This window comes from Seriola lalandi, unplaced genomic scaffold, assembly GCF_002814215.2.
Source record: "Seriola lalandi dorsalis isolate HSWRI2012SDOR001 ecotype SW California unplaced genomic scaffold, Sedor1 jcf7180002052130, whole genome shotgun sequence".
Taxonomy (NCBI): domain Eukaryota; kingdom Metazoa; phylum Chordata; class Actinopteri; order Carangiformes; family Carangidae; genus Seriola; species Seriola lalandi.
In genome coordinates this window covers 896,893-907,928 of record NW_019522683.1, presented here as the reverse complement: position 1 = coordinate 907,928, position 11,036 = coordinate 896,893, and the positions used below count along the sequence as shown (strand labels likewise).

General features: G+C 39.2%; 2 protein-coding genes across 2 annotated transcripts in view; one reads left to right on the top strand and one right to left on the bottom strand.

The window, feature by feature from the left end:
* p3h2 (prolyl 3-hydroxylase 2) overlaps positions 1–4,383 on the top strand; it is a 55,597-nt gene extending 51,214 nt beyond the window's left edge. Inside the window, exons 8-15 of the mRNA XM_023400093.2 lie at positions 218–309; positions 457–584; positions 761–856; positions 1,074–1,224; positions 1,759–1,876; positions 2,018–2,093; positions 2,310–2,450; positions 3,001–4,383. Of these exons, the coding sequence (XP_023255861.1) occupies positions 218–309; positions 457–584; positions 761–856; positions 1,074–1,224; positions 1,759–1,876; positions 2,018–2,093; positions 2,310–2,450; positions 3,001–3,093 (895 nt within the window). The 3' untranslated portion in view covers positions 3,094–4,383. The remainder of the gene's footprint in view (positions 1–217; positions 310–456; positions 585–760; positions 857–1,073; positions 1,225–1,758; positions 1,877–2,017; positions 2,094–2,309; positions 2,451–3,000) is intronic.
* Positions 3,738–10,435, bottom strand: ccdc181 (coiled-coil domain containing 181). Its single transcript, XM_023400023.2, has 6 exons — positions 10,280–10,435; positions 8,769–8,879; positions 7,347–8,342; positions 7,045–7,191; positions 6,037–6,200; positions 3,738–5,183 (listed from the first exon to the last, which is right to left on the bottom strand). The coding sequence occupies exons 2-6, from the start codon at positions 8,868–8,870 to the stop codon at positions 5,012–5,014; spliced, it is 1,581 nt and encodes a 526-aa protein (XP_023255791.1). The 5' UTR covers positions 8,871–8,879; positions 10,280–10,435; the 3' UTR covers positions 3,738–5,011.
* Between the last annotated feature and the right edge of the window lie 601 nt (positions 10,436–11,036).

Here is an 11,036-nt window from a genome sequence, read left to right as displayed (position 1 = left end):
GGGGGTTGCTCTTTATCTGCTGGATGTGTAAATAGGCAACTGTTTTAGCAAGTTCACCATATTAACTCAAAGGGGGATAATATGTCAGCATTTTGTTCACAGCTTTGTCTCACTGTCTCCAAGTGGCCAAAAAATTACTTATTGCGAGTTTAAAGATTGAAATCATGATTGCGTCCCCGCACAACAAAAACATGTTTCCTGTTCCCTGCTCTGTCAGGATTCCCTCCGGTACAGACGGATGGATGGAGTATGTTCCCATCTCAGAGAAGAGGAACGTCACTGTTGCTGCTCCACAGAAACTCAATGAAGGTAAATCCTCACTGCCACCGGAGCTGAAGGGGAATGGGGAGTTTAACTGCTATGGTTAAGTCATTAGTGTTCATTTAAATCTTCTCTGCGCACCATAGTTGACATAACATGCTGCATTCTTTAAATGCTGCTCTGTGATCTGTGTAGGTGGCCCCTTGGTGTATGAAAGCGTGCAGCTGGTGCAGAACTCTGCAGCACTGAACGGGACCCAGCGGGTGCTGCTGGATCATGTTATATCTGAGGAAGAGTGTGCAGAGCTCAGGCACCTGGCACATGTAAGGCCATTACACAAAATTAATAAGATGGATTTTAATCACTGGAATTGTGATGAACAACAATAAAACTTGTTGTGTAGGTTTTATTTTGGTTGAAAGCTTTAGCACCTCTTCAGATCTGAGACAGTAAAGTTCAGTGTGTGTACTTGAACTCTGGCTGTGTTCTTGTCCTCCAGGCTGTCACCATGGCAGGAGACGGTTACAGAGGGAGGATGTCTCCACACACTCCCAATGAGAAATTTGAAGGAGCCACTGTGCTTAAAACCCTGCAGGTACACTAACAGCTAAACATAATTTTATTTTTTATTTAATGTTAAAACAAACATACTGTTTAGTATCTCTCACACATTTTGGGCCTGCAGTTGATAATCAGTTGGGGACAAATGCTGGATCTAAAACTTAGTTACTAAGTCATAATTCAATCAAGCTGATCAATTGATTTATTGTTGGACAGCATGTTAGAGTGTCTTTGTTTCCTCCTCCCTGCAGTATGGCTATGAGGGCAGAGTGCCAATGAGGAGCGCTCGCCTCTTCTACGATATCAGTGAGCGAGCGAGACGCATCATTGAGTCCTACTTCCTGCTCAACTCCACCCTGCACTTCTCCTACACACACCTGGTGTGTAGGACGGCCATCACAGGTCACTCACACACAAACACAGACATACTTACCATATGACATGATGTCTTTAACCGATACTCCTAGTGAGGGTGACGGAGAATGAGCTCAGCTGCAAAGTCTTATGTCATTTTTAAATCTATTTTATTGTATCTCATTGTCACTTACTTACTTGATTTGTCCTTTTCTTCTTAGCTTATCAGTCATCTGTGAAGCACTTTGAACTGCACTAACCTGTATGAAAAGTGCTGTACAAATAAAGTTTGATTTATTGATTTATTGAAGGAAAGACACTGCGACACTGCAGTGCACCAACAGTAGATTTAATAAACGTCCCTGCTATCCTTGATGGTTCACATAAGGATCACATGGTTGGTTCATGGATGGTTCAAATTACACATAATGTATGAGAGGGTAGTGGTGAATAGTTGTAGTATAATAATAATAATAATAATAATAATAATAATAATAATATCCAGGAAGGAAAACATTGAAATATTATTTATGTATGTATTTATGCTTTTTGTGCCTTTTGTTGTTGTTTTGCTGTTTTTAGGCCAGCAAGACCACAGGAATGACCTGAGCCATCCCATCCATGCTGACAACTGTCTGCTGGACCCCGAGGCCAATGAATGCTGGAAGGAACCACCAGCATACACATACAGAGACTACAGGTACAGTATGAGGCCACTTAAAAGAAAAAAATATACTTTGCTGCTGCTGTTTTACAGTTTGATATGTATTAATGGTCACTATCAGATCCCTTCATTTAATGTTGAGTCTGTGCTGACCTTTACTTTTCTTTTTCTTTTCAGTGCACTGTTGTATCTGAATGGAGATTTCGAAGGAGGGGAGTTCATATTCACAGAAATGGATGCTAAAACAGTCACAGTAAGCTGGTTCACATTTGCTTCTATATTAGATATTTGAAAATGGCTCTGGTTACTGTAGTTCTGGGCCATTCTGTATGCTTTATATTTATGCAGGTTAATTATCAATTTACTACAGTGACAGTGTATTTTTTAAACAGCCAGGATTTGACCATCTGGCAGGACAAATCAATGCACCAATACCAAAGATAACAGTCATCGCTTTCATCCTCTCCAGGCATCAGTGAAGCCCAGGTGCGGCAGGATGGTGGGTTTCTCATCAGGAGGGGAGAATCCACACGGCGTGAAGGCCGTCACCAGCGGGCAGAGGTGTGCTGTGGCTCTGTGGTTCACCCTGGACCCACTCTTCAGAGAACTGGTAAACGCCTGATGTATTTAAAGTACTTTTGCAGCAGTGTTGGCCCTGAGTAATAGTCATACTCTAAGTTCATCTTAATTTTTATTCCAGTTTTGGCTCAAATACAAGTTGTTGTTATCATTATAGTTTCAACTATTAGTTCTTAATTTTTGTGAGCTATGAAGGGAATTTCCTTTAATCAGACAAGGATTTGCGTACATAATTTCCTTAAGCCGTCAGGGCAGCCTTGTTGATCCATTCGGTCTTCTGGACAAGGCAGCCTTAAATAATCAAAGCTTATCTTTTCAAATCATAAACATGTCAAAGATATTCCCTTGCTATATAAATAAGAGGCCATAGATTCACTGTGTGCCCAAATCAAATTCTAGTGTTAGTTGTGAACACTGGTGAGAGACTTGAAACTGTTATTCCACATCACATTGACTAATTTGAACGGAAGGAATGCCTAAAACTTTTCTCCTTGAAAATCAAACTCATTTTTCCTCTTTATCATTTGCTATTCCAGATGTTCCTTAATTGAATTTCTCCGTCTTTTTTTTTTCTTCCCTAGGAGAGACTGCAGGCGGATGAGGTGATCCAGGCATTGGACACACAGTCTGTGTGGGGACAGGGCCTCAGCATTAACCCTAAAGATGAACTGTAGAAGCAGAAAAAAAACAGCTTTGCCCCCCCCCCCCCAAATCAAATCCTTCTATATATTTTAACTATTTATTGAATGACCTTTGGATCAGAACATTTCTATTTTTGTACTGTTTGAAGTGCAAGATCAATAATATTGACATTTTTGTGTTGTATGTTTGTTTTGTTTCATGTTTCTTTACACACCAGTACTTGAGTTTACCTTTGGTTCTTTGTCTTTCCTTCCAGTGACAGCCTCGGGTTAAGAAAAAGTCTGATTCACTTTGTCTTGTTTGTACTTGGTGTTTTCTCTGAAGACTGTTTCTACCTGTTGTCTCACTGAACTGTGAAGAAGCCAAAGAGAAGAACAGCAGACACTGTTCTGCTTTGGGTTTTACTTGTTCTTATTCTGGTCAAAGTATTCAGTGGGCGTAATTCAAAAACACAATGTACACTTATTAAAAAATAGTTTATTTTAATGGTCAGTAGTTCAAAATAACATTAGATTTGATCTTCACAAATGATATTGTTACATATGCTATTATTTTTTTTTATTTTTTATTTTTTCCGTGCCAGTAATAATTATTTTCAAAGTAGGCAGTGCACTGTTTTTTCTAATTTGGGTATCTCTGAGTCTCAAATAACACTCATTTAAAAAACTCTTTTAAAAAAAAAAAAACAAAGATATATGTTCGAAATATGCTGAATATTTAATGATCATGCACTCTGTCCTCTGTGTGTCAAGTCTGAAACTGAAAATGTCTTCTGTCACTACTTTGTTCACTTTTCCTTTTGTTGTGATAAATCACTCCTCTCCTTACTGGGCACACAGAGCAGAATACTGGTTTACATGTTCACTGACATGAGGACGTGGTGTGTGTGTGTGTGTGTGTGTGTGTGTGTGTGTTTGTATGTATGTTTTATGTTTTATGTTTTACTTTTATTTATGGGTTTTTAATAATAGACAGCTGCAGTTGTAACTGTCTGCATTTAATATGATGAACTTTTATTCATAAAAGATGTCAATCATTCCTGTTTCAAGGAATACATACGTATTTGTTAAGGTCTTTTATTTCTTGATATTTGTGTTGATGATACAGATGATAGGCCGAGTCGTGCACTGTAAATCCAACGGAAAGAGACAAACAAAGAGTAGCTTTGTTTTTCTGCATACATTTAAAATGCTAACCGGAAACTTAATCCTGTCGTTTTATGAGGTTGGCCACTTTTGTTTCACTGATGTTTTATTTTGAAATGCTGTAGCAAACAAAAATGTATGTGTACATGCCTATAAATTAAAAATATTCTAAATCTATATTCAGTTGTGTGTTTTTGTTTTATTTTTTCATGTTTTACTGTTCAGCATAACATTTAACTTCATTCATTCAACTAAAACTGAAAAATGATTTTATTCATATTATTCATAACAGTAGTTTCTTCTTAAAGATATATATTTAATTCCTTTACAGTTACATCAGTTCATGTAACCTCTTACAAAGTAAAGTATCCTTGTATTATATATATATATATATGTAACCAAATACTCTCTGATCAAAGGCATACAGTTAGAAATGGTTCTGCCCTTGTATTTAAGCTGCACATCACTGCAGTTTGTTAAGAGCTCCATTTAAATTAAAGTGCACCTGCCTGTAAATACAGCAAAAAAAAAATCATTCACCTATCACACATATTTTTCACACTGAGTAGAGGTCACTGCGGTAAGCTGTTTTTAAGAAATGTGCTTTAACAGCAAATAAATAGAAAGGTTAAAACAAAACCCTAGCAACAACTACAGACAGAATAATGTATGTATTATGTTTCACACCAATTCTTGTGTTGTCCAGACTGTAATTAAATGAACAGATCTGTAGCATCTGAATGGAATCTAATCCAGTTTCAGGTGATGCTGTGTGAACTCAGCGGTCATGGTGGGTGTGTGCGGTTCAGAAGCGGTAGGCCAGCTGCTCTGTGAATCTGAATGGCTTGGTTTCATTGACAGTACACAGTAGGTCCCGCATGCGTCTCGCTCGCCGCTCCTCCAGCACTAACCTGCGGGAGCGTTCTCGAGCCGCCTGCTGCTCTGCTCGCTTCTCCGCCCGCTTTCGCCTCACCCACCTGAGGACGAAGAATGTTAGAACAAATGGTTTTGATACCAAATTTAATGTTAGAATATAAAGTGAAGTATTGCCAGATCACATTGAATACCTGGGCACAGAAATGTAAAAGCCCACTTTTAGTATAAGTATTCAGCATTTATACAAAATCATTAAACGAAAACCATAAGATATTCCACATCTTCTTAAAGGAGAGCTATTCTATACTGGTTGAAACTGCTTTACTAATTTCACTGTATTTAAATGAAATATTACTGTAGCTTCAGTATGCTGTGCAGCTTTAATGTCATATATTTAATATTAAAAAAGGATCACATCAAGATCAAGAGTAAAAAACATTTTCAGGACCCTCTACTTTTAGTTGGTCTTTATGATCAACTACTACTACAAGCGGTCACTTCAAACAGAGCCTCCAGCCCCGAGGCCCTGTGGACCTTTGGGCCCTGAGCCTGTGACCAGTGGGTCATTTCAGTAATTTCTGTAAGTACTCTCTCCTCCTACACTTGCTGGGATTTTTTGCCTGCTCACTGAATGAGGACAGTAGGTGCTACTACCAGCAACTGAGCAACAAGTGACCTTTATGTAAGCTGCAATTTCAACTGAATACCAACAGAGGTCAGGAAAGATGAGTCTCCTCAGTGCAATGTGTAATTATTTGAGTGGTTGAGGTAAAAAATGCCAGATGATAAATCGTGATGTTATTTGATTTGAAAGGGTTAAAAGGTTACTTCATAATTAGTTGAAAATGTCAAAACAATAATGTAATAATGGTTATGTAATTCATCAAAAAAAATCTAAGGGTTTATTACTACAGGCCTTGAATGAAAAAGCCAAAAGGATAAGAATTAACTCACAGTTTGAAGGCACGTTCACACTCCTCGCGGCTGCGTAAGAAATAACCACTGTCCTCCTCGAGCTTCTTCAGCTCCACCAGCTGTCTCTCTTTCTGCTGCTGGTCCTGCTTCCTCTGAAGCCACAACCTGAAGGCCTCCTCCGAGTCACTCTGTGAAGAGTCTCTCTGTGTGAAGAAGTAAAAATGAATGCAGTTAGCTAATAAAATTCAAACATTCATAATGCAATGTTTTGAATGGCTCTGATTAGTGTTATAAATTGCTTTTCCTTAAATTTTATGTGAGTGAGGTTTGAGTCTGTAGGATTGCTGGTCTGTTTACGATAGCACAGACACCAAGTTCTTCTTCTATTGGGTATAACAAATAAACCATTGTCAGTACCCCAGATAAAACTATCTCTGCAGAGGTTTCTTTTCCTTACCTGTATTGTAATAAATACAGTAAAAAAGTGTTTTAAATCATATATGTTTTTGTGCACTCTGTATGGAATATATAAAATGCTGTGTTATATAAGCCAGGTACAGAGTGGTTGAAAATGTAATGGTTAACTTTAAAATATTGTGGATGATATTTTTATTTCTGTTTTGTAACAATAGGTTGACAGTTAAATGTTGTGCACCCTCTAAAATCAGAATACAGCACATCTTGGTACCTAAATAAATTCTGTATTATTATCTTATCTTATGAATATCTATGTTTTCATTTTGATATTCTGAATCAAGGCTTCACTCCTGTAGGTTATAGAACTTGAGGCCTAGTGCTTGTTAAATAGAAAACAAATTAAATTACACTAGTGACAGGAACCTGAGAGGATAGTGGCTGACTAATCAATACACATAATTACTAATATCTAGGAAAAATAAAAATATTCAAATGACCAGCCAGAGAGTTGTAGCCCACATACACTGTTGATGGGCCTACTTCTGAATGTTTGTATAAATATAAACTGGAAAGTTATATAAAGTGTATTTTTGTGTTTTAGTAGGCTGGTGTGCCCCCTCGTAGCCATACCTTAGAATTCATCTTTTCCATCTCCTGAGCTCGTTGGATCCTTCTCTCCTCCTGAAGCTGGTCTCTCTTCCTCATCAGCCAGGCCTTGAACGCCAGCTCGTTCTCCTGCCTCTTCTGCTCCTCCTCCTCACGTTTCATCTGCTCTGCCTGACAAGAGTGATTAAAAACCTGATTTAAGTAATTATCAATTAGTGGAAATATAAATATGATGCATATGCAATTCTGTTATTTGTTGAAAAATGTACTATTTTAGTGGTACAGAATTTACAAACTACTGATCAACTGTATCACTTCTTTCCTACCTCTCTAGCCAGCTTTTCCTTCCTTTCCTGAATCCTGTTCAGCAGCTCTTTCTGTTGGGAGGAGAGGGTGTAGGTGGTCTGGAAGGGCGTCCCAGTAGCTGACTGCACCCGCCGCTTGCTGCCTCTCATTTGGCTCCCTCTCTGGCTGTGGCTGGCTGAGCTGGGCCTGCTCTTGGGCTGCGATGGAGGTCTGGGGGCCCGGAGGTGATCAAAGTCCTGCTGGAAGGGGGAAGAGCCGGCACGAGAACGAGGAGAGGAGGAAGAGGAAGAACTGTGGATCTTACTGGAGCTCACAGTCTGTGGGGACGAGCGGGAGTAGTCGTTGTAGTTGTTTGTGATAGGAGGGAGAAGTCCTTGACTCTCCACCTCTTTCAAGCTGACCAGGTCAAACTTTCCATCTTTTTCTACAAGGACTCTGCCCTCCTTTACCTCCTGCCCTCCATAACTGCTCTCCCCAGCCCTGCCAGATCCTCCAGATCCTACTCTTTCCTCCCGCAAGGAAAGCTTTAGCTCAGAGAGCTTCCCTGACACTTCAGTCTCTACCTCTGTATCCTTTGCTCTATCCTTGTTCTCGTTTCCCCCTTCCACCTCACTGCTTTTGCCAAACTGCAGCGGGGGCACCACCAGGTCCACCAGCGTCTCTTTAAAATGCAGGCGCCTGCGCCTCGTCATATCTGGAGCTTCCTGGTCCTGCAGCTCCCGGTTTGCCTGCTGGATCTTATCCAGAATGTACTTCTTCTCCTCATCTGTCTGGTCATCCATCCCTGGAGGAGGTGGGACTATAGGTGATGACTTATTTGGGCTGTCTCTGTCAGAGTCATACTCCAAGGGCTCCATAGGTGAAGGCCACCTCTCTTCATCTTCCTCTAACTCCTCTGTTTTGTTGCCTTTCTTCTCCTCTTTGTAGCTTCTCTCCTTTCGTTTCATTCTTTGCTGTTTCTCATCCTCCTCCAGTTCTTTGTCAATGTCTGCCTCAATGTCATCGTAGTCAGGACCCTGTGGGGTGGAAAAGGAAGAGGCACACTACATTCATTGTTTGGATGTAAATGAATGAGCAGCATCAATACCTAGCAGGTAATAGGTGTGCTAGTGTGATAACAGCCATGTGTAAGTATGTTCATCAATATTGCATCCAGCAGTGGCACAGTGAAAGTATGTCACTGTATGTCAACAGAGCAGGTTTCACATGCAAATAGTGAGATGTGCCAGGTCAGGTAACTCAACACTATTCACTGTCACACTTTCACAGAGCAGGGTCAGGGACCCATTCATCGCCCAGCCTGCAGTAAGTAGATCAAATAAAACAAAGAAGCAGGGTGATAAAAAAAAAAAAAAACAGAGTGAAAGCAGAAAGAAGAGATCGAATCAGTCTGCCCAGTGGTCTCATATAAATCGTAATTTGCACAGTGAGGCCTGACTTACCTGGTCCTCACTCCGGCCTTCCTCACTGATCAGCCAGTCCAGATCCTTCTCAAAGTCATCCTCATACTCCTCCTGGGACCTTGTGCAAACCACCTCACTCATAATCTACCACTGGGAGAAGATCAGAGTAATGTAGGTATGATTTTTGCCACACTAGGTGCTAGACCTAAGAAAAGTCACAACAGCCACTCAGTCCTAAACCAGATCTACTGGCCAGAAAAGTTCTGGATCTTGTTTTCTCTAACATAGAGCAAGTAGAGCCACAAACTCACATTTTTTGTATGTATCTGGTAGATATGTTTTCGTCATTCAAACCATTCAGCCACTCTGGTTAAAATCAAGGAATTGAACATTCAGTCCAAGGTGTGTAGTCTTTTATTGTCTGGTTTATCTAATGACAACCTTGACATCTTGGTATATCCAGAAGTATAGCACTGAATTCAAATTCCACCAATCAAGTCTTATTGTGTCTTCTGTGATGATGTTTAAACAAATTTACCTACATAAAAAACTGTGCCATGAATTTTATTGTTGAGGTGCATGATATAGTAAATAGCCAACTATAAAACAGTAGTTACAATAAATACTTTTAAGTAAATTTAACTGAAATTGATCAGCACTTTGATGTACACATATATATTGTATTACATTGTGGTGACCACAGTCCCTAGTTGTTTACCACTCCAATGTGACCTAATTTAATCAAAGTGTGAACAGCCCAGAGAGGTAAACATATCTGGTACTGTCTACCTGTGAGTAGAGTCACTGATGTATGTGGGATGAGTGGCAGTGTTGGATATCCTATGACCTGTGTAACTGAGAATCTAAACTGACAGACAGTAAACACTCTACAGCACAGCGAAGGCCAGCATGTCCCATCACGTTCTCTCTAAATGGATTATCAAAATAGTATGACATAAACCAAATTTCAAGGCAAATATTTTGCAAAAATTATGCTTTTAGTTTAGTTATTGTGTTACAGAGCATTGAAGAACAGTTGAATTTTTTCATCACTGTGACACCAATTGCATTCAGTCCAACTATAGATGGGGCTAATTTATGTAAGCTAAAGTAAAATCACATAAACTCATCCATTAATAGCAGCCCCACCACACCACAGTTTGTTTATGGGTTAACTGTGCGCTTGGTTGCCACCTAGTGGACCACAATCAGTACTGTAGGGTGGACAATAAACTATTATGCTTGTTTTTTGTCACACATATTCCCTATCTGCTTTAACGTAGGTTATGCTTACTGTAGTTTTTCTATCTGCATTTCTGTTGTAACAACCAGTTAAACTGGCTGCAAGGCAGGATGTAACACAAGAAGATTGTGTAATCCTATTTATTTTTTTACCTCTGTGGTTTATAAAAATAAACAAGACAGAAATGATAAATAGGACAGTGAACTGTGGAGCAGAGTCTACGCCTATATGACTCATATAAATCAAAGTTTTGTCTATTTGGAATAGATAGCAGTAAAAACTGAGGCACCAAGGCTGTTAAACTCACCACCAGCTGTTCCCTGCGTAGTACTCCTGTTTAGTTAAAAGCGGCGAAAGACGACATCCAGCCGGGTTGTATGGTGACTATTTCTCCATCTAACTGGCCCACATTGTGCTTGGCAGTCTGCGAAACAACACTTGAGCACATAATCTGCTTCTACTCCCTCTGCAGCCCTAAAAGGTTTAATGGACCCGTCGTCATAGAGACCTACAACACGCTTTACTACTTGCGCATGCGCGGTCAGGGAGCAGTACTTTACAGTCCATAAAAATCTCCATATACATACTGTAAACAAAGGTATACACCCAAATACCCTCCTAAGAAAAATCTGGAAGCATCTTTTAAAATATGATTACAACAATGAAATACTGTCTGTGTATTAATTTTATATATGAATAGTCAGTTATGTCATCATGAGAGAATGAATGTATTATTGATTACAAGGATCACTTTAACTAGTTTTTGTTACTCAATCTATGAAAATAAACCATTAAACTAAAATTGATATGGTCCAAAGAAATGGATCAGATTAGATATACATATTTATGTATATTTGTACAAATATATACAGTATATATATATATTTAAAGATGTTTATAAGGGCTTTACGGTGCATTATACCTCTCTTGCAGGGAGGAAAAGATAAAAGTTGCAGATAAAACAATACAAAAGCTGACAATCCAGCAAAAAACTTTTTTCCAAAATTATTTCTAAGGCATAAAAAGTCACAATAACGTCATAGTATAGTAAGGCTTAAAAGTCA

Excerpts from the sequence above, each read along its gene's own strand:
- ccdc181 (XM_023400023.2), bottom strand. The coding sequence starts at position 8,870 with ATGAGTGAGGTGGTTTGCACAAGGTCCCAGGAGGAGTATGAGGATGAC. Across the intron at positions 8,343-8,768 it reads AAGGCCGGAGTGAGGACCAG|GGTCCTGACTACGATGACAT; the intron begins GTAAGTCAGGCC and ends TCCACCCCACAG. Across the intron at positions 5,184-6,036 it reads TGTGAACGTGCCTTCAAACT|GTGGGTGAGGCGAAAGCGGG; the intron begins GTGAGTTAATTC and ends CTTCGTCCTCAG.